The sequence below is a fragment of the Triticum urartu genome, chromosome 3A (genome assembly GCF_056163025.1).
Source record: "Triticum urartu cultivar PI428250 chromosome 3A, HENAU_Tu73, whole genome shotgun sequence".
Taxonomy (NCBI): Eukaryota; Viridiplantae; Streptophyta; class Magnoliopsida; order Poales; family Poaceae; genus Triticum; species Triticum urartu.
The window spans coordinates 134,197,917-134,217,452 of record NC_141875.1 but is presented as its reverse complement, the minus strand read 5'-3'; the positions used below and the strand labels follow the sequence as shown (position 1 = coordinate 134,217,452).

Here is a 19,536-nt window from a genome sequence, read left to right as displayed (position 1 = left end):
GAGGCAGCGGGAAAATCTCTTGGACAGGACGGGAGGATCGTCAGCTATGGTACGAGAGCAGAAAGCTTGGAAGTCCGTGTGGAATATCAAGGTTTCGTCAAAATTAAAGAACTTTATATGGAGATTGTGTAACGACTCGATACCGACCGCGGATGTTTTACAGCATAGGCATATGGCAACGAGCTGTGTCTGTGCCTTCTGTTCGGCAGAGGACAGCTGGAAGCATGCCCTAATTGATTGTGTCGTTTTGAGGTGCGCGTGGTCTTTATCATCTGATGAGCTAGTTGAAACAATGTGTGATAATTTGAGTCTGAATGCAAAAAATTGGGTGTTCACGATGCATGAACTTCTGCCTCATGAGGAGTTCACGCGCGGTGACACTTTGGGCGATATGGTGGTGACAATATATGACAGTCCGTTGCAAATCAATCACTTCATCAATTCTTTCTTGAAGGACATTCAAATTCTAGAGATACTGAACCAGACAATCAAGAGCACTTTGAGCAGACCATCACAGTGGTTACCACCACCACAAGATCATGTGAAGATGAATGTTGACGCTGCAGTACTAAATGATAATATGGGAGCCGTTGCTGTGGTCTGCAGAGACATCAATGGAGTATTTTTGGGTGCATCGGCAATCACTTTCAAACATATACATAACCCTGTTACACTTGAAGTTTTAGCAATACGTGAGTCACTTTCACTTGCGGAGGATCTGTATGTAATACAAGTGGCTTCTGATTGCAAAAAGGTGGTGGATGATATCAAGCAGGGATCGTTGGCCGGACATGCTGCAATCATACATGAAATCATAGATCGCTCTTGTTCTTTTACTGCTTGTAACATTGTTCACGAGTATAGGAGCTCGAATTTCGAGGCTCACAATCTCGCTAGGCATGCACTTTCTTTAGGGTTTGGTCGCCATGTTTGATTAGGCCAACCCGGAAACTTAAATTTTATTCCTGTAAATGTTGGGACAGTTTGAATAAAGCCTGGCGAGAATGTCTCAAAAAAAAGGTCTGATGATCTCCGCAGTTTGGGCCTTCCTTTCCTTTTGTTGGAAGCGGCCCTTCACTACCAACAACAGCTTACTTTCTCAAAACAAACAAACAACGAGCCCTAAAGAAAACGAAATCACTAGTTAAGAGTTACCCCTTGCAAAGGTCACCCCCACCTTCTAGGCTGACAAGTGACGCACTGCATGTGCACCATCAATCGTAACCTGAGAGGATTTTTTTTGTAGTTTTGTTTATTTAAAACATTTGATCTCTTGAACCATGGTCCAAATCCCGAACCGTTTTCACCGTTGGATTTATCGGGTCAAGAATTCGAAACTAGAACACATGTTAGTAGGTTTCGATGAACTTTTCCATGAAAAGGCTAAATATCAAAGAAAAAAACTAAAATAAATGAATATAAAAGAAGAAGGCCGAATAAAATCCTAAGCCCGAAAGCACGGTAGCGGGTTTCACTTTTTTCCCTTTCCAAAAAACACAATTGTGCTTCTCTTGGAAGCATACATTTTTCACTTGGCACACTTCTCACGGAAGCAAGCATTTGCTTCCACAAGAAGCAAACATGTGCTTCTTGTGAAAGCACATACTTTTTCCTTAGAAGTACACTTTTTACGGAAGCAAGTCTATGCTTCCACAAGAAGCAAATTTGTGCTACTCGTGAAATCACTTTTTTTTTCTTAAGTTGTGCTTCTCGCAAAAGCAAATTTGTGCTTCCGCGAGAAGCAAATATGTGCTTCTCGTGGAAGCGCATATTGTCTTTTCTTTACGAGAAGCAGAGAGCAAATATGTGCTTCTAGTGGAAGCACATATTTTTTTTCTTTTTCAAGAAGCACATTTGTGATTCACAAAAAAAAATCTCCAAAACCAAGGAAAACCAAGAGAAAATCGAAAACGCCCCAAAAAAACCATTGAAATCCCAAAAACGCATACAGAAAATTAAAAACCGAAATCTAGAGGGAGCGTCTAGCACGCCACACGTGGTGGTGATACGTGTGATACGTCTCCATCATATCTACTTTTTGGAACACTTTTGCTCTTGTTTTCCCCCATAATTTCCATGATTTGAGTGAAAGTAACCCGAGTTGACGTTGTTTTCAACAGAACTACCTTGGTGATTTATTTGTGCAAAATAAAAATTCTAGGAATTTAATGAAAATTTACGAAGAATTATTTTAGAATAAATGAAAAATCTTGGAACCAAAATCCACCAGAGAAACGCCAGGGGGTGGCCACATGGGTTGGTGGCGCGGCCACCCCCCAGGTCACGCCACCTGGCCATGTGGGCCCCTTGGACATTCTCTGACTTAATTCCAGCGCTATATATTCACTTCCTTCAAGGAAAAAAATGAGATAGAAAGTTTCATCGTGTTTTATAATATGGAGTCGTCGTCACCTCCCGTTCTTCGTCGGGAGCCCTAATCTAGAGTTTTTTCGTAGCTCCAGAGAGAGGGAGTTATCGTCGTCGTCATCGCCAACCCTTCTCCATCAACAATTCCATGATGCTCGCAATCATATGTGAGTAATTCCCTTGTAGGCATACTGGAGGTAGATTGAGATGGATGATATTTCATATGTAATCATGTCAATTTGCTAAGGCTTGATCCTTAGTATCTACTATGTTCTGAGATTGATATTGCTATGACTTTGCTATGCTTAATGTTTGTCACTAGGATCCGAGTGTCGTGATTTCAGATCTGAACATGTTGCTCTTATGCATATATTTACGTTCCTGATTTTACCTGCAAGTTGTATGCACCTGTTATTATTCTGAACCTTAGAACCCCAAGGTGATCATGACTTGGGATATCGATGGGGATGATTTTAACTTCAGGAGTTCATGTATTCATAGTGTGTTAATGCTTTGTTCCGGTTCTCTATTAAAATGAGCGTCTTAATTACTCTTAGTTTCCATTAGGACCCGTTTCCACGGGAGGGTAGGACAAAAAATGTTACGCAAATTCTTACTGCTTCCGCTGAGACGATGACAATGATGTCGATGCCCCCAGCTATCCCCTGGCCTAGGACGAGGCCTATGATTACAAGAATACTAAACCGACGTAGGGTTCTCTTCGGTAAAAGAGTCATTTGCTTGCGCGCCTAGACGGCAGACTTTGCTTGGGAGGCTTCCTACATTGGTCTGAGGCCCGTAGAATCCTCATGGCCCGCTAGCCCAGCGGCCGGCTTGCCTCCCGACGGACCACCCCTACCGGTATAGCACACCGTCATGTAACTTTCCTTGGGAGGTGCATGTTTTCCCTTTGTAATTCTCTTGTTAGTTGCAGTACAAGCAAGAAAACTTTATGTTTCAGTTTACAACAGCTTTGTCATAGCCAGTTGAAAGGACCTACAGTATGTTGGGTCACCATGACTTGCGTGTAATTTCATGGGCCAGAAATTTCCTGATTGTCAGATGTAGCTCCAAGTGTCTAGATTCTCCCGTAGGCTGCACTTGAGCAAGCAACTCAGAGAAGCCAAAAAATTGGGCCTTCATAGGTCCAATTTTGCCACAAAAGACTCCTAGTCCACCTTGTGATTTTGCTTTGCAAACTTTGGTTCATGCAATGAGAGATGGTCCTTTATCCCCCCTGGCATGCTTTCTTCATAAACAACCGGTGATGAATTTATTAATCTGATCAATGGCATCTGCTGGAGCACATGTAGAATGCTGGCATGGAAGAGAAAACTAACTAAAGTAGCTGCAAGTTTGCCCCCACAGGATACAAGTGTGGAGCAACCAGTGAGTCTTCTCTCATTTCTTTGCACCAAAGGCATGAAATCTGCCATTTTGTCACTAACACGGCGAGCTTAATAGAGGAACACACATAGTAAAATCTACTAACTCTCTATCACATCCTTTTGTATGCATTACAAATACAGAGCTAAACTAAACTGCCTCACAAGAGTATCATCAACATCATTATGTCATATGTAACAACCCCCTTATATCACAACATACTATCACCTTAACACCGAGAAAACGGCTCACACATCAACCCATTTTCACTACCGACTCCAGCTTATTTCCCACACGATCATCTGGAGCAACCTGTCGAAGCAGGTTCTGCACATCATCGACCCAGTTCTGCTTACTCGTGCCGTCCTGACACTCGAATTCCACGATCCCTTGCGCCGTGCTCAGGCCGAAGCAGCATTTCTCATCCATGAAGGCCTTTCCCGGCTCGATCACCCACGTCGGAAGCTCACTGTATACGCCGTAAACCACGCCTGCAGACGATAATTACAGGCGGAACGCTCAGTGTTAAAATCTCACAAACTACGCTGACAGAGGCAGAAATGGTAGCATATGATGTTTGTTTCGGGTGCTGCTGAACTTACTCTTGTTGTTCTTGGACAGTGCACCTCCAATGTGCTTGCTTTTCAGCTTCAGCATGCCTATTATCATTTGGCTATGCCGTCAGTAATTGAACACACATTTTATTTTATTTTTGGTAGGACAAATGGACAATAATTTGATATTGTCCAGTCAGAGTTTTTTTCTACCTGAGACCTCCTGTTGATGTAGACAGATACTTTTGTCCTGTGTAAATCCCCTGCACCAGGAAAAATAAATTCAGATTGTGCACCTTAATTGTATTGTTTGGTGTTAATTTTACACGTTACTAGTAGATTATAAGATTTTAATTCATCTCTTCCGAATTATGTATATGTAAAATGTTGGCACATGACTGAATGTTCTGAATATTACTCGGCTGTGTTGTCTGAATGTCTGTACCTTTTCTTGTGCGTTTCAGCAGCTCACCCTCCTTGCACCAGACATCAGGGCTCCACGAATGGCCCTTCTCGTAAGGAAGAACGCTCGCGTTGCTCCTCGCCGCCTCCCGCTGCACCCTCTGCTTCATCGTCGCAGCTCCTCGCAGCGCTGACACGAATTCCACACGAACTCAGCTTTGATTCTTGCACGAGATAACATACGGAAACGGGAGTGCACATTGTGATGGCAATGGCGGCACGGCCGTTCGCCGCGTCGAACCCTTACCGGTTGCCGCTGCGGCTGTGAGCGTCGTCAGATCGCCGGCGCTCCTTACGCCGACCGCGGACTGGACGGCGGAGGCCACCTGCTCGTGTGTCGCCCCGGCAAGCCTTGCCGCCTCCACGCAGTGCGAGGCCAGCAGCTCCGTGGCCGGCGCCATGGCGGCGGCCATCTTGGAGGCCTGGGTGTCGGAGCTGGTGGACGCCGCCGCAACGGCGGCCACCGCGGCCGCGACGCGGACCACGGACACCATGGCGTGCACGTGGGCCCTGTCGGCGCGCAGCTTCTCCTTGCTGCTCTGCCTGGACCGGCTCGCGTCCTTGTGCTGGAACCATTTGCCGATGGACTGGTGGTGGCCGATGCCGCTGATGGAACTCCGCCTTGCTTCCGTCTGCTCGAAAATGGGCAGACAACAGACGGAAACATTCAGAAAGGAGAGAGCAAAGAAAGGATGGGAGTGAGTGGGCAGTGGACTGCTCGCTGACGTGGTGTCGATAGCTCGGGACGATGGCCGTGGCGGCGAGCACGGCGGAGGCCTCCGGTATGCCCATCTCCTGCAGCGGCAGCCTGTTGAGGCAGCTCTTCTTGCCTCCGACGAGGATCTTGGATATCTCCGACGCGGACACGCTCCAGGACCTCGACAGGTACTCCATGGGCTCGAGCGGCGTCTGCGGCGGCGGTATCGCCGCCGCCGCCGCATCCTCCTCCTCCTCGACCACATCAAACCGGAACGCGCTGCCGGCCTTCCAGGCCATCAGTCCCACGCAGTCACTCTCCGCACTCAGCACTAGTCTACCACGTCCTTGGCTCTCAGTGGCTGGTTGCAGGCAGCAGGAGGCGACGGTCGCCTACTTATAGCGGAGGAGGCACGCACGGAGCACGAGGAGGGGGGCGTGGAGCCGCCATGGCCGTGGCAGAAAGAACAAGGAGGACACGAGGCTGGCTGGCGAACAGGCCCCTGGCTTTCTCTGCTACTCCTGTCTGTCTCTAACAAGTCTCCCTCCACTACCTGGGACTGAATATTTCTACTACCACTGCTGCAATATACTAGTGCCGCCGTCGCTGTTCTCTAGCCATTTGTTCCCGGCAGCTGAGCTATCCGGGACCTCGGAGGGTCTCACGACATGACTTCAGAGGAACCAAGCCAACCATGGATTGCTACGGCGGCATTGGCTTCTGGACGTACCTACGGTTGTTGGCAACGTTTAGTCAATTGCACGAAGACTTGTTTGAACTTGCAGCAACGTTCTGCGAGGCGATGCGATGCTTCCAAGAGAAACCCCCTGTTTTCCCGGCGTATCAGCTACCGACGATGCCGGCGTTCCCGCTAATTAACACGAAGGGATAGATGTATGCGACGGCTGCGCTTGGAGGCCGGTCAAGGTGCGAGGAGGAGCTTGACGACAGGAGACCCGTCACCCGGTAAGCTGGACGCCGGTCGGTCTGCTTCATCGGTCTTGGGTTGCATGTATCCATCCATATTGCTTGTTTGAATTCTACTCATGCTTGTGCGTCTCTGGCTCTCTGTGTCTGTTTCTTTTTTCAATTTTCAGGTGCGGTGGGGCTTGATGCGTGGCCTATGTCTCCGTTTCCACGTACATCTGTAGGGTACGTGAGGGCGATCGATCGATCTCCTTTGCTTCGATCTTCAAACTCGGTGGAACGGTCAAGCCGCTTGATCGACCGCCAAGGCGCCAAGGCAGGAGCAGCAGCATTAGTTTTTTCGAGCAGTATAAAGCTCCCCAGGTGCTGGTGGGACTGGGCAGTGCAGAAATGAAAACAATACTCGTACGCACCATACGTGCTGTGCTGCTACGTGTCGTGCCGTGAGGTGGTCGCCCCTGCCACCGTCGCAGGAGATGCGAGATGTTTGTCCCGTCCCTGAGCATGTCGAGCGTGCGCGCGCGCGCGAGGTGACGAGTGGCGCGCCCAATGATCAGGGCCACCGCCACCCCCACCGGAGTGGAATCTCGTCCCACGCGCGCCTGCGTTATCGCCATCATCGGTCGATGGCCATGCCCTCTTCTACCCTCCACTAACAACGTGCCCAAAGCCCGGCCGGCCCCATGATTGGGCAGCACTTGCCTGCTGACCCAAATCATCGTGTTGCCTGCTTGATTAACAAGAGTCTGAGACTGAGCAGGGAATCGGTCGCCGTAACCTGTTCGCAACGGCATCGACCGTGGTTTGTTTTTTCGACGTTTGGGTTTGTTTGGTCAGTTTAGGGAACACCCATGATGCAACTTTTCCCGCCAAAACAAGTGTGCTACCACATGTGTGAGAGGTATGCTAGTGTTGTATGGTACTATTACTAGTTAGTAGCTGATGAGCGTCTCGTCCCTTGGAAGCGACGGATCGGTCATGTCCCAACAAAACACTGTGTACAGTAGTACAGTATGTACGTATCAACTAGTAGGAGTTTCAAGGAACGGCACGCGTTTCCTCGTCATGCGAGTATGAATGTATGATCAGCATCAGTCGGCCGGGATTTTTAACCGGCCAAGGGAGCTACGGCAGGCGATGATGGTGTTTGCCTCGTGCCTATTTCATGATTGAGTGTGGCAACGAAGGCCTTCATGATGGATACAGATAGATACAGGAGGGTGGGACGGCCAGAATCGCTCGCTGGCTGCCTCTTTTCACTCGGCCGCACTTTTGCCATCACCAAAGGAGCAGATAGATAAAGAGCACCGGCGCCTGCGACGGGAGAGGGCCTCACCTCCCTCCCTCGTCCATCGGAGGCGTGGGAAAAGTGGGCAGAGACCACCAGCGCGTCTCCTCAGCCGTTGCGCACGCCGGGAATCCGTCGCGGGCGCTGCACCAGCCCACACCAAACCCAGGCTTCCATTTCGGCTGTAGAAAACCATATCATCACCATCTTAACAACAGAAATGGTACTCCTACTAGTAGAAAACAAGGCACCAAAATGTCAAGTGTGGTTGACATCTTCACACGGAGAAGAGCTACCCTGGTAAAGCCGTTAAAAGTCTGCGAAATTTCTTGCAACAGACATTGGACATCCGCAAAAGTCACAGCGCATTCAACCAAGCCAACACTCTTCCTCAGCAGCAGGCGTAGAAAGCAGAGCGGCAACAGACACACACCAGCAAAAAAAGAGAAAGGATCAGTCGAGGTAGAGCTTGACGTGGATGCCGTTGTCGATGAGCGACTGCACGACGGCCCTGATCTTGCCCTCGAACCGGTCCCGCTCCCGGGGCGTGTAGGTGCACGCGTACACGTCCGCCTCCTTGGCCCACTCCGCCAGGAACCGCCCCACTGACAGGCACGCCGGCACGTCCGACCGCGACGTCAGCGCCGCCTTCACGTCCTTGGAGTTGGTGCCCGCAACCGCCACCTGCCGGCACGTCGACCGGTGGGTCAGCGACGCCGACACAAACCGCTTCGAGATGAACACATCCAGGGTGAAGGGCTCCATGTGCGCGATCGTCCGCTGCTTGAACGAGATGTGCTTGTGCGGGTTCTTGGACCGCTTCTCCTTCTTGTACGTGTAGGGCTTGCTGTTGTCCTCGTCCATGAAGTCCTCCACGCCAAAGAAGCTCCTCGCCGACCTCAACACCTGAATCAATGAATGAATCAAGAGGTCAGAGCGGCGACTTCTATCTACTTTAGATTTTTAGTGAGTGGAGCTGAAAGCGAAACATGGATCAACAGACTGAAGCGTCCGTTGCACTGAGTTTGAATTTGAATTGAAGGTGGAACATATATCAACAGAATGAAGTGTCTGAAGCAGGGTCAGAATTTGAATAGATTGTGTGTGAGGTTGCATCTCAGGTAAACAAACTTTTGAAGAGCTAAACGCTTGGTCTAAAGAGGTAAGCTAAATGAATTGTTCAACTAATTTCAGGGTTTATAAATGTACAAGACCTATACATGTTTGTAAACTGACTGCATAAGTCCAGCCAAAGAATCCAGAGGCAACTTCAAGACTTGAGCTCTTGCGGCAGCACCAAACTTTTATAAACAGTTGTATACCCGGGTGATTACAACAAGTTATACGAATGAATTCCTTCAATGCACTGCCAAGTGTCTTTACAATGAAATGTAGATGAAAGTGACTGAATTGTCCAGTGTATTCAGTGTAACTAATTGATGAAATGAATTGTGGATGCCGCTGTAATCTAAAAAAAAAAAGGTAATCCGTACACTGAATCAGGTACAGTTGCAATAGATTGTTAAACTTAAAGCCATTATTTAGCCAGTATATACATAAGACTGACATGCATAGGGTAGTAAGAATGACTGGAAATGCTTTACTAGACCTGTTTGACATAACTTTGAGCCAAGGTTCGAAATTTTGAACGAATCTTTGGTGGGATGTGTCTCAAGTAAGTGAATTTTTCAGCTCATTAATGAACATCTAAATTGTGCTGGAAATATAAATGATTGTAGAAGGACAACAAATGTTTGGCTCATGCAGCCACAGGAAACTTGTAGCCTTCAGACAGTATCACATACTATGCAGGTATGCAGTCACTGCAAGTAGTCTAGATTTCAGACAGGATTACACTAGTTTATTCATAAGCATTACCAAGCTATCTTGTTATTACAAGCATTTCTAAGTTATCACAACAAAAATTCTAGTAGCTAATGCCAACTAATTTTCATCAACATATCCAAGTTGCTAAAATTCAAGCACTATAACAACATAGATGCTTCAAGGGTTGATTATCACCAGATAACAGGCAGAGAATAAAAATGTGTTTTATTACCTGCCCGCTGTGAAATTGACTTGAACAAGCATACATTGCTTCAGCTGGATGCCCTTCCCGTAGGACATGCGCTCCCCTCCTCCATGACTGACTCAAGATGTTCTTCAGCATCTTTATCTCAAGCACCCTCAATGCTCAACAAATACTAAGCATGGATTACTTGTAGCATAAGCTCCAGGTCACTGTGCAAGAAAGGAAGTTATTTTAGAGCTCAAAATTCTTCAGCTAATTTGCTTCACAGTGGCAGTCCTACACAACAAAGCCACACATTTGTAGTTCCTACAAGATGACGACTCATCAGACACCAGGGGCAGATCTTAAGTGGGGATACTAGTGCTCTGAATCAAATTGGGACAAATTTGAAGCAATATTTGAGATAAACTGCAACAATTACTTGGGTGAGTACTACTCAGGATGTAATGTGGCAATGGGGCAATAGCCGCGTCAGCCGCATGGCAGTTATGTGGGTTTTGCGCCAGCCACTTAGGGCCAGTTCTTTCCGCCTCATAATTCTGGAGAATTATAATTCTAGGAAACTGCCTACAGAATTGTCTGCCCACAGAATTGCCTGTCCAGTTCTTTTCTGTTATTCTAGCCTGTGATTGTTGTATGAGTTGTCTGTTGAAATGTCTGCAATGCCCCTAGATTGAAGTGAGTGATGAATTGGTAATGCCTAGTTATTTCGGTCAGTTTCATGTCTAATATGAACACGAAAACGAGCTGCAAATCTCATAAAATATATAATATTACAATAGTTTCCCCCGGAGTGCTCATTAAACTTAGTAAACAAATTAGCTTGCCCTACATCGGACAAAGTGGTGTTTCCTATGGCGCGGTGGTTTGCTCGCACCTCCTCTACGCACACATCCATATATATGGAATGAGCCGCAGCATCCCAAATTGCTTTCTGCTTCCCTTTATCCATCTACAACATTCACATGTCAATGTTTTAATCTATAGAAATACATTCCTTACAGATTGTCCATACAATTATTTTGCTAAATGTTGCATATTCAAACCAGTAAATACAATTTAACTAACAAGTTAACATACAATTATTTTACTGCATCCCAAATAGGTGGTGGCTGGGCAGAGGGGCATATTCGAATACACTTTAACTAACAAGTTAACATACAATTTAACTAACCAGTAAACCTATTCCAATTTTTTTACTGCATCCATCAGTCCATATTCGAGGGAGACAGAAGGGAACTCACCAGCAGCAGGCGCGGTGGTGGCTGGCCGCAGAGGAGACGGGGCAGCTGGGCGCGGTGGTGGCGGCCTGCTTCCGGGCGGAGGGAAAGGAGGGCCGGCCAGGGAGGATTCGAGCAGGAGGGCAGCCGGGGAAGGACTTGGGGAGGGGCGGCCGGGCGAGGAGGAGACGATGAGGAGGGCAGCCGGGTCAGGGCGGTGTCCTGCTTCCGTGGTGAGCAGCAGCGGCGGCCGGCGGCGGGGAGCAACCTGGCGGCGCCAACCCTAGCAGAACGAAGGTTGGGGACGAAAGGAGTTTGCGGGCACAGGAGGAAGGAGTTGCGCTCGGGTCTGTTGGGTCGGGGAGTGGCATTTTGGCCATAATTTCAGTGCCCAATAGGGGTACTTGTTTAAAACGAACAGTTTTATTTTGTGGGATTGCCCAGAATTGCCAAAAATTGGTCATTCTAGATTGCACTTGCAATTGTGAGCTGATTGTGGACAAGCTCACCAATTGCATGGAGTACTCTATGGAAATACCGGCTAACAACTTCCCCGGATCTACCAAAATTCCCTCCAATTACCCTATTCCTGACATTATGACCAACGGTGTGCAAAAACATTGCTACTTGTTGCTCAATAGACATATGGACCGTGTCTTTTAGCAAATTGCGATCTCTAAAGAGTTGACAAAACCGAAAGAATGGTGCCCTCCGAAGCCTGAGCATGTTCACACTAATTGTATCATTTTTCCATACTTTGTTATCAAAGTACTCTCTTCTCATCCTATCTCTCTCATCAATTGGGGCATATGTAATTGCTTCTCTCCTTTTTTCTTTTTCTAGATTGAACAACCAAAGCTATCATATTGGTAAACCATTGTGCCATTGCCGCACAAATTAACGTCTTTGTCTTTTTGTCCATCTACAATATAATAGTACAAATGATATAACTTCAATAGGAACAAGTCAACATGCACATTCTCTGTCAAGCAGTAAATAGGAGAAGAGTTACCTCAGATTTTGGGGAGAAATCAACAATAGGAAGATGTAGTAGTCCCTGACTTCCCTGTCGCCTTTGACCTGAGCTGCTGCAGCACAAAAAAAACAACAAAAAAAGATTAGCATGTTGGATAGAAAATCAATGGAGAAATCACGTATTAGTACATATGGTCCGTGCAGCACGCGCAGCAAGCAGGGCCAAGCAGCTAGCACGCCGGCGTACCGCGCGCAACACCTGTTCTCACTGGGCGCACAACATGCGCACTTGCCGGACAGATGCAGGGCCGGCGCAGCACGCGCAGCACCAGCGCATGGGGCGCACAGCAGGCGCACCGGCCGGAGAGAAGCAGGGACAGCGCCGCCATCCACTGGGCTCCGGCGGCCGCGCGCGGCACTCACCGGTGTTGACCGCCGCCGCCATGTGACCTCTGATGGCAGATGAGGAGCGGAGGAAAGGAAGGAGAGAGTCACGACGCTGCGCACTCACCGTCGTCGCCGGGCTTCGATCTGCCGGCGCCGCTGCGCACTCACCGCCGTCGTCGGGCTTCGATCTGTCGCCGCCGCTGGAACGGAGAAAAGAGAGATGGAAAGGGGAAAAGAGATAGGGTTGCCCTTTTGTGGTAGGTGAATGAAACGAGACGGCGCCGAAAAACGTTTCGCGGGCTCTCTTCGGGCCCCCCGCGCGCGCGGGATGCCCACATCCGCGAGATTTTCGCGGACCCGCGGAGCCGAGTTTTGGAGGAATATTCGAAGCATCTGGTCATCCCTATCCCAACTCGTCCGTGAAACAAACGACCGCCATCCACCTAAAAAACGGCTATCCCTGTCCCATAGAGGGATAGCCCAGCATCCAAACGCATCCTACCACTAGCTCGCTCTCCCTGGCTCTGGCCGCGTAGAGTAGAGTACATTGTACATGCGGTTGGTCTCGGTTTCAGATGGCTGGTGGATCATTACGCCAGGGTGTCGTAAGTCGTACACCCGGCTCGTCGTCGGGTTCCCTTGTCGACGGAAGCTAGCTTTTCCCACTGCGCTGCTAGCGCTAGACGCTGGTACAGGGGCCATTGAACGCCCGCATTCCTGCCTGTCGCCTGCCTACCTCGTGACATGCTGCATGCATGCGATCGCCGGTAGGTAGCTCAGGTCAATGCCGTGGAGGAGGAGAGAACACGCATACCGGTAGGGGTAGGCCAGCCAGGGAAGGAATCACATATCTCGTAGCCGTAGCCATGAAGGTCGATCCGCTGCCGAGGTTCGTCTAGAACTGTAGCACCGGCAGCAGTTTCTCTGACGGGTCGTCATGCAACAGTTTCTCACGTAAGCACTCCTGTGCTGCGCCCTGGTGCCCTGTTGATCGTCGGGGACTTGGAGTAGTCGCGGCGGCGTTTCTCTGACTTGGAGCTGCAGCGTGCAGCTTCTTCTAGAATTCTACTCTTTTTTCTTCCTTGGAGTAGAATATCACGAGCATGTTAGGAGCAGAGTCACTCGCTCGGAAAGTTTATACAGTAAAAACTTGGGAGAGAGTGGCCAGCGGTACGACTTACTGCGACTTCGGCAGTCACGTAGGGCCGGCGAGAGACATCGCGGAGTCGAAGCCATGTCACGGCATGGCGAGTTCTTGCTCGTGCCATTTACTCCGCCGCAGTGCGCGCGTCAGTGCATTAACGCGGCTCACCAACTCATTCGCTTCCACGCAGTTACTCCTCCCACTTCCCCCCGCCATCCGTCTCCAGTCTCCCTGTCGCTCTCCGTCGCCGACCCGCTCTTCCTCTTCCTCTGCGACTTCGCTGCCGCGGCAGCAGCGGTTTACTACCGCGTGCCACGCCGTATTAAACCGCCGGCGTCGCAGCGCGGCCCAGGGAGTGGGCACGGCCCTGTGCGCGGGATGCTCTTTGCCCCCCGCGCCACGAGATCAATCCGCCCGCCCGGACCCTGCTCATATAATGCTCATGCGTCGCCCTTCTGGACTGTTGCCATGTAGCAGCTAGGTTGGTGGCGCTGGCATGGCGGCAGCCCAACAAGGGAACGTGGAGCAGGCCGTGAACGGAGCGCAAGAACCGGGCAAGGTCGGCGGCGAGGCTCCCGAGGCGGCGTCGGCGCCCAAGGCCGCGGCGGCCGCCACCGCTGCTGCGCCGCATCACCGGCGATCCAAGAGGTCTCTGCCGCGCCTTTGCCGGGTTTTTCTCCGCCTTGGTTTTGCTTGCCGCTCATCTCAAACCTGGTTCTCTTTTTCTGTCTGTGTCCATTGTCCAGTGCTTCTTCGGGCAGGAACCTGGAGACTTGCAAGCATGTCACCATGGAGCAACGCTTCAACCAAGCACAGGTGATGCTTTCATGAGCGGAGATTACTGATCAAGCAAGCACATGTGCAAATTACTGATCGGATTCTGTGAAAATTCCATGGCAGAACCCGCCGGACCCGAGGAAGTCTTCTTGCTCCACGGATGGTTCTTCGGTTCACCGGGCACCGCCGAGGGATCAACGGACGAGCACGGCCACGGCGTCGCCGAACCACCGCGTCTCGCTGGAGAATGACGTGAGTACAAAAAGAACAATTAGCCGCTGTTCTCCTGACGCTATGGTGCACCACGGCTTCTTTTTTGCGTCTGAGTAATTGGTGTTGGCAATTGCTGGATCGTGGCAGGTCTCGCAGCTGCAGCTGCATCTGCATCAGGAGAGGTCCATCCGGATCATGCTTGACCGGGCGATCGGCCGGGCTTCCAGCACTCTGTCTCCTGGTCATCGGCACTTTCCAGCTCAGGTACCGTTCATCTCCTACAGTTTCTACTGCACAATGACAACGACAAAATTCCTCCAAAAAACTGTTTACATTTCCATCCATGATTTTTATTTTACTTCCAATCGTCAGGCTAGTGTAATTTTAGCATTTTGTTGAATAGAAGCAGTGCAATTGCCGGGTGAAGATAGCACACAGGGGAAAGTGTCACCTCACACTCCATGCTGTTCCAAGCACAGTTTTTCAGATATTCGCAGAAAAAAAGTGCAATTTCAGATGGCTGGCACAAAATGAGTACAATTTCAATTGTGCGCTGATGAGTGTGATTCTTGTTGCTACCTGCAGACAAAGGAACTGATAGCAGAGATTGAATTGCTCGAAGAGGAAATCGCGAACCGCGAGCAGCACGTCCTCTCACTCTACAGAAGTATATTTGATCAGTGCGTATCTGGGCCATCATCAGGGCAGAGTTCCGGTATTTCATCCCCGGCTCATGCCAAGAGCATAAGTTCAAGGACGAGACGACGACAATCGAGCATAATATCAAGTGCATTTTGCTCATCTAAGAAGCTGCCTCTCCAACCTTTCCATATCATGACATCAGTGTCGGAGTCGGGTAGGACGAAGAACATGCTCAAGACCAAGATCAAGCATGAATCTTTCTCCAGCGAAACGTTGGATGTTCGTCCTGCCTCCCTTGCATCAGATCCAAGGAAGGTAAAACATACAAAAGAAAATATAGTTTCTTTAAATACATACAAAAATTAAATGTAGTGTATTCTACTCTATATTAATTTTTTTATGTATTACTCCCTTTGCTAATATTTACAGTCAGATGTATGGCCTTTTTATACTCGAATGCAAATTCTCTGCATTGTTGTACTTTCAGGAGCATGCCTTTTGTCCCAATTTTGTACGTCTGAACCCGCTGAATTTAAATCAGGAGATGCTGTGATTAATGTAGTACTTTCAAGCAGAAAATGCACATATTGAACTTATTTTAACTGCTGTTTTTCCTTTGTTTTGCCTTTTTTTTCTTTACAAATAGCTGCCTTATTCAGGGAGTAGTTCTTTGGCACGTACTCTGAAAGATCATCTCTACCAATGTCCAAGCAAGATATCTGAAGAAATGGTTAGATGCATGGCCTCCATATACTGTCTTCTGCGCACGGAGTCACCAGAAAAGCCTGAAAAGGTTCGCTCGCCGTTCTTGTCAAGATCATCAACAAGTGTCATTCTTCCTCGGAGGGGTAACGGCGAGGAGACTAATCCATCAAGTAACAAAAGCATTGTCGAAGTATGTTCAATCACAGTCGAAAAGAATCAGACGCCGGATGTCTCCTGTGCAATTACCCACTACAGGTTTGTTGGAAAAATGATGATTATCGTGCTTTATATCCTGGAGAGTAATTTATTTACCGAATAATTGTATAACAAATTTCATGGTGTTGCTTTGAGCTTAGGTTGCTTGTGGAGCAGCTTGAAAGGGTTGATCTGAGTATATCAGAAACCAGTATCAAACTGGCCTTTTGGATCAACGTGTACAATTCTCTTGTCATGCATGTAATTGCCGAAAACTCTACACTGGTTTCTCTGTTTTCTTATTCTTTAAAATTTTGTAATTTTGCCAGTGTGTCATCCCACGTGTGATTCGCTTTGCAGGCATATCTAGCATATGGAATTCCAAACAGCTCTCTGAAAAGAATGGCTCTATTTCACAAGGTGAAAAGGATATTTTAGTTACAGTTGTCCCTGGAGTGCTGGAGTTCATAATGACGTGGCTAACAAATAACTCACATATTGCAGGCTGCCTACAATGTTGGTGGATATGCCGTGACAGCCAACTCCATTGAACACTCCTTGCTGTGCTGCAGATCCCCGCGGATTGGTCGTGTCCGTATGATTTGTGATCTCATGCCAAATCCTGAATTTAGATTCAGATAGTTCATGTGAAGCTGACAGCTTCAAATAAAATTCAAGACCCTAAAATTCAGTTTGGTAAACTATTCATCAAATTCACTGAAACAAACGGAACAACATGAATAACACGCTAGTAATCAAATTAGCACACTGAGGGCTGCCAACTTGTGTAAGTACGTACGACCTTCTATCTCATGCCTAAGTTTTGAGTATAAATTCAGATAATTCATGTAACATCGACGGCTTCAGATAAAACATCAAAAATCATTTTTTAAATTCTACATTTAGGATACTTTCTAGGAAGCGGGCTGTTTATGCTTGAAGAACTCAGTACTTGTGAACCAAGGCCCTAAATTCAGCTTGGTCAACTGTTCATGAATTCAGAAAAAACTAACCAAGAACACTCTAGGAGTAGTCAAATTAGCACAGGGAGGGAAACCTGATTTCTGGAGAAGTGAGGTCTGATCCAATTTTACCCGCAGTGGTTTGAATCGATACTGTCGACGGCGATGCGGAAGAGATGCGCCGACGAGAAGCAGCTGGTCCAGCTCAAGTTCGGCCTGCCGGACTGCCAGCCCCAGGCCCTGTTCGCGCTGTGCACCGGTGCCTCCTCCGACCCCACGGTACGTACGTACACCCTGACGCCGCCACCGTACTTGATCGATCTCCTCGAGGCCTGAGCTGAGCTCCGGCGTCGCGTTGCGCTGCAGCTCAAGGTGTACACGGCGAAGAACGTGACGGAGGAGCTGGAGCGGGCGAAGCGGGAGTTCCTGCAGGCCGGCGTGGTGGTGCGCAAGTCGAGGAAGGTGTTCCTGCCGCGCCTCGTGGAGCGGTACGCCAAGGAGGCCGGCCTCCCCGCCGGCGACGGCGTCCTCGCGTGGACGCGCGACAACTTGGACGGCCGGGCCGCGCAGGAGGCCATCCAGCGGTGCGCCGCCGCCGCAGCAGGAGCCGGCGGCCGGCGCAGGGCGTCGCAGGCCTTCGAGTGGCTCCCGTACAACGCCAGGTTCCGCTACGCCTTCGCCAGGAGCATGGTCGACAAGCAAGCCGCCGCGAGAACCGGATCCTGAATGTCACCGTGCTACAGTGTTAGGCTAGTGTAAAATGAAGAAGGAGAGTTAGGGATTGTTAGTAGATAATTAATAGATTGTTTAGTGTTGGTATTTACTGTAGATATAAATACTTTAAATTTAATTTTATTTCACCATCAATTTATTTGCATATAATTACTATAAATGTATACTATAGATCATCAAATTGCAAATTAATTTAAATTATTTCAGACATAATTATATGAATAGAAAAAAGAAAAGTTAGAGTATTGTAGCTTCTCTAACATTCCTTCTTATCCGGTTCCGCCGCCGCGGTGCTGGCCTAGATTGTCCTCGCCTTCGTAGCTGCTGGCTGCAGCTGCCGAGTACTAAGTACAGTATATATATATATATGGTTTTGGGATTGAGATGATGATGTGAAACTCAAACTAGCAATCAAAGCATGGATGAAGTTTACTGGGTCTCATCTGTAACTCAAACTGAAGATTTTGTGCTGCGTACGTTGCAGCGTTTTTGTTTTTTCTCCTCCTCTTTTTTCTGTTGGAAGAAAACGTGCCGTGCATCGCGCCCCACTACTGACCGCGTCATCCCACGATCGAGCTTGTGCAGGATTTTATTTGGCTGCGTGCCGTGGCAAGGTTGAACACGACCGAGGGCCTTTGTCAGGATGTTCGCCCTCCGCTCGCCTGTTTTGATGAAACACGGCCACCGTGCCTTTCTCAACACAGCTGTGGATGAAGTGGCAGCGCTTGTTGATGTGTTTGCTGCGATCATGGAGCACTAGTTCTTGGAGAGCGAGATGGTAAAGTTGTTTTTCTTAACACAGTACAGACGCAAGCGTTCACATAAACACGCATACATTCATCCCTATGAACGCACGCACGCATATCCTACCCTTATGAGCACCTCCGAGAAACTGAGCCGGCATATCATCTTGAGATTTTACGAAGTCATCGTAGGTATCTCGTAGTCGACAGGAACGTCCCCTCCCACTAAACGTGCATCGCCGAAAATCCTGAAATAAATCCAGAATAAATGTGGACTTGTTGTCGATGAAGCGTGTCATCGGGGAGGCGTCTCCATTCAGCAAATCATCGAGAGACGAGCCAACCAGATACCCTGGCACACCGTTGTGGCCGCCGCGGTATACTACACCTCACAACATCTAAGGTAATTTCCTCCCTAGGATATTTAGCTACCCACTCATCATAAGAGGGGCCATTAACTTTTTCTTCATCATCAAATTCAACATCTTCATCACTTGAATCATAAAGTTTACCATGTCTAACCAATCATACTTAGCATTCAAAGAGTATTCAACAATAAAAATATTACCAACAATTTTTTTCTTGATGTCTGACTTCGTCAAAGTGTGCAGCAGTGGAACGTATGTACGATCGGGAATTTGAATTCATATTCCTTTAGAAACCACTAATACGCTTAATAAACTTAATTCCATGGTCAATGTCTTTCTAGGTTTCTGTTGTGCCATATGTAGTATCAATGCGCCTCACAATATGTCTCTGTTTTTTATTCAGTTGAAGATAAGCTACGACATGTATATAAGAAATGTTAGTAAGATAGTAAGGTGGAACTTCAGGCGAAGGAGTAAAGAACGTACAAGTACAAGTACTCCCTCCGGTTCTTTTTACTCTGCATATTAGGTTTGTCTGAAGTAAAACTCTTCAAAGTTTGACCAAGTCTATATAAAAATTATTAACATTCACATAACAACACGAAAATCATTAGATCCATCTTGGAATATATTTTCGTATTATATTTATTAGGTATTAGAGATGTTAATAATTTCTAATATAAATCTGGTCAAACTTAGCAAAGTTTGGCTTCAGACAAATATAAAACGCGGAGTAAAAAGGACCGGAGGAAGTAGTAAC

The 19,536-nt window shown here is 48.1% G+C and overlaps 3 protein-coding genes and 1 long non-coding RNA gene across 7 annotated transcripts; 1 reads left to right on the top strand and 3 right to left on the bottom strand.

The window, feature by feature from the left end:
* Positions 1 to 3,802: 3,802 nt before the first annotated feature.
* LOC125548173 (VAN3-binding protein-like) lies at positions 3,803 to 6,891 on the bottom strand. Its single transcript, XM_087546615.1, has 6 exons — positions 5,496 to 6,891; positions 5,017 to 5,401; positions 4,753 to 4,899; positions 4,519 to 4,570; positions 4,356 to 4,411; positions 3,803 to 4,244 (listed from the first exon to the last, which is right to left on the bottom strand). Exons 1-6 carry the CDS (start codon positions 5,763 to 5,765, stop codon positions 4,009 to 4,011), a joined length of 1,146 nt encoding a protein of 381 aa, XP_087402741.1. The 5' UTR covers positions 5,766 to 6,891; the 3' UTR covers positions 3,803 to 4,008.
* A 998-nt stretch (positions 6,892 to 7,889) lies between these two features.
* Positions 7,890 to 12,580, bottom strand: LOC125543282 (uncharacterized). 3 transcript variants are annotated; one of them, XM_048706582.2, is made up of 4 exons: positions 12,420 to 12,580; positions 11,946 to 12,021; positions 9,741 to 9,922; positions 7,890 to 8,587 (listed from the first exon to the last, which is right to left on the bottom strand). In XM_048706582.2, exons 3-4 carry the CDS (start codon positions 9,849 to 9,851, stop codon positions 8,135 to 8,137), a joined length of 564 nt encoding a protein of 187 aa, XP_048562539.2. In that variant the 5' UTR covers positions 9,852 to 9,922; positions 11,946 to 12,021; positions 12,420 to 12,580; the 3' UTR covers positions 7,890 to 8,134. The 3 variants fall into 3 exon arrangements, with proteins under 3 accessions (XP_048562539.2, XP_048562541.2, XP_048562540.2); XM_048706584.2 differs by having other exon boundaries at positions 11,946 to 12,018; positions 12,420 to 12,577; XM_048706583.2 differs by lacking the exons at positions 11,946 to 12,021; positions 12,420 to 12,580 and adding an exon at positions 10,958 to 11,282.
* Positions 12,581 to 13,351: 771 nt separating this feature from the next.
* On the top strand, positions 13,352 to 17,800 carry LOC125543280 (uncharacterized). Of its 2 annotated transcripts, none has more exons than XM_048706578.2 (11): positions 13,352 to 14,087; positions 14,186 to 14,255; positions 14,340 to 14,468; positions 14,577 to 14,693; positions 15,015 to 15,386; positions 15,718 to 16,031; positions 16,133 to 16,232; positions 16,332 to 16,391; positions 16,476 to 16,562; positions 17,072 to 17,212; positions 17,300 to 17,800. In XM_048706578.2, the coding sequence occupies exons 1-11, from the start codon at positions 13,936 to 13,938 to the stop codon at positions 17,657 to 17,659; spliced, it is 1,902 nt and encodes a 633-aa protein (XP_048562535.2). In that variant the 5' UTR covers positions 13,352 to 13,935; the 3' UTR covers positions 17,660 to 17,800. The 2 variants fall into 2 exon arrangements, with proteins under 2 accessions (XP_048562535.2, XP_048562538.2); XM_048706581.2 differs by having other exon boundaries at positions 13,353 to 14,087; positions 14,201 to 14,255.
* Positions 16,366 to 17,203, bottom strand: LOC147978943 (uncharacterized). The gene is made up of 2 exons (XR_015618407.1): positions 17,066 to 17,203; positions 16,366 to 16,593 (listed from the first exon to the last, which is right to left on the bottom strand). It is a non-coding gene; the product is annotated as an uncharacterized LOC147978943 (long non-coding RNA).
* Positions 17,801 to 19,536: the final 1,736 nt, after the last annotated feature.

Coding starts and splice junctions, on each gene's coding strand:
- LOC125548173 (XM_087546615.1), bottom strand. CDS start 5,765: ATGGCCTGGAAGGCCGGCAGCGCGTTCCGGTTTGATGTGGTCGAGGAG. Junction 5,402..5,495: donor TCCCGAGCTATCGACACCAC/GTCAGCGAGCAG, acceptor ATTTTCGAGCAG/ACGGAAGCAAGGCGGAGTTC. Junction 4,900..5,016: donor CACAGCCGCAGCGGCAACCG/GTAAGGGTTCGA, acceptor AATTCGTGTCAG/CGCTGCGAGGAGCTGCGACG.
- LOC125543280 (XM_048706578.2), top strand. CDS start 13,936: ATGGCGGCAGCCCAACAAGGGAACGTGGAGCAGGCCGTGAACGGAGCG. Junction 16,233..16,331: donor ACAATTCTCTTGTCATGCAT/GTAATTGCCGAA, acceptor TTCGCTTTGCAG/GCATATCTAGCATATGGAAT. Junction 17,213..17,299: donor GTGCCTCCTCCGACCCCACG/GTACGTACGTAC, acceptor GTTGCGCTGCAG/CTCAAGGTGTACACGGCGAA.
- LOC125543282 (XM_048706582.2), bottom strand. CDS start 9,851: ATGCTGAAGAACATCTTGAGTCAGTCATGGAGGAGGGGAGCGCATGTC. Junction 8,588..9,740: donor GTCAATTTCACAGCGGGCAG/GTAATAAAACAC, acceptor TCATTGATTCAG/GTGTTGAGGTCGGCGAGGAG.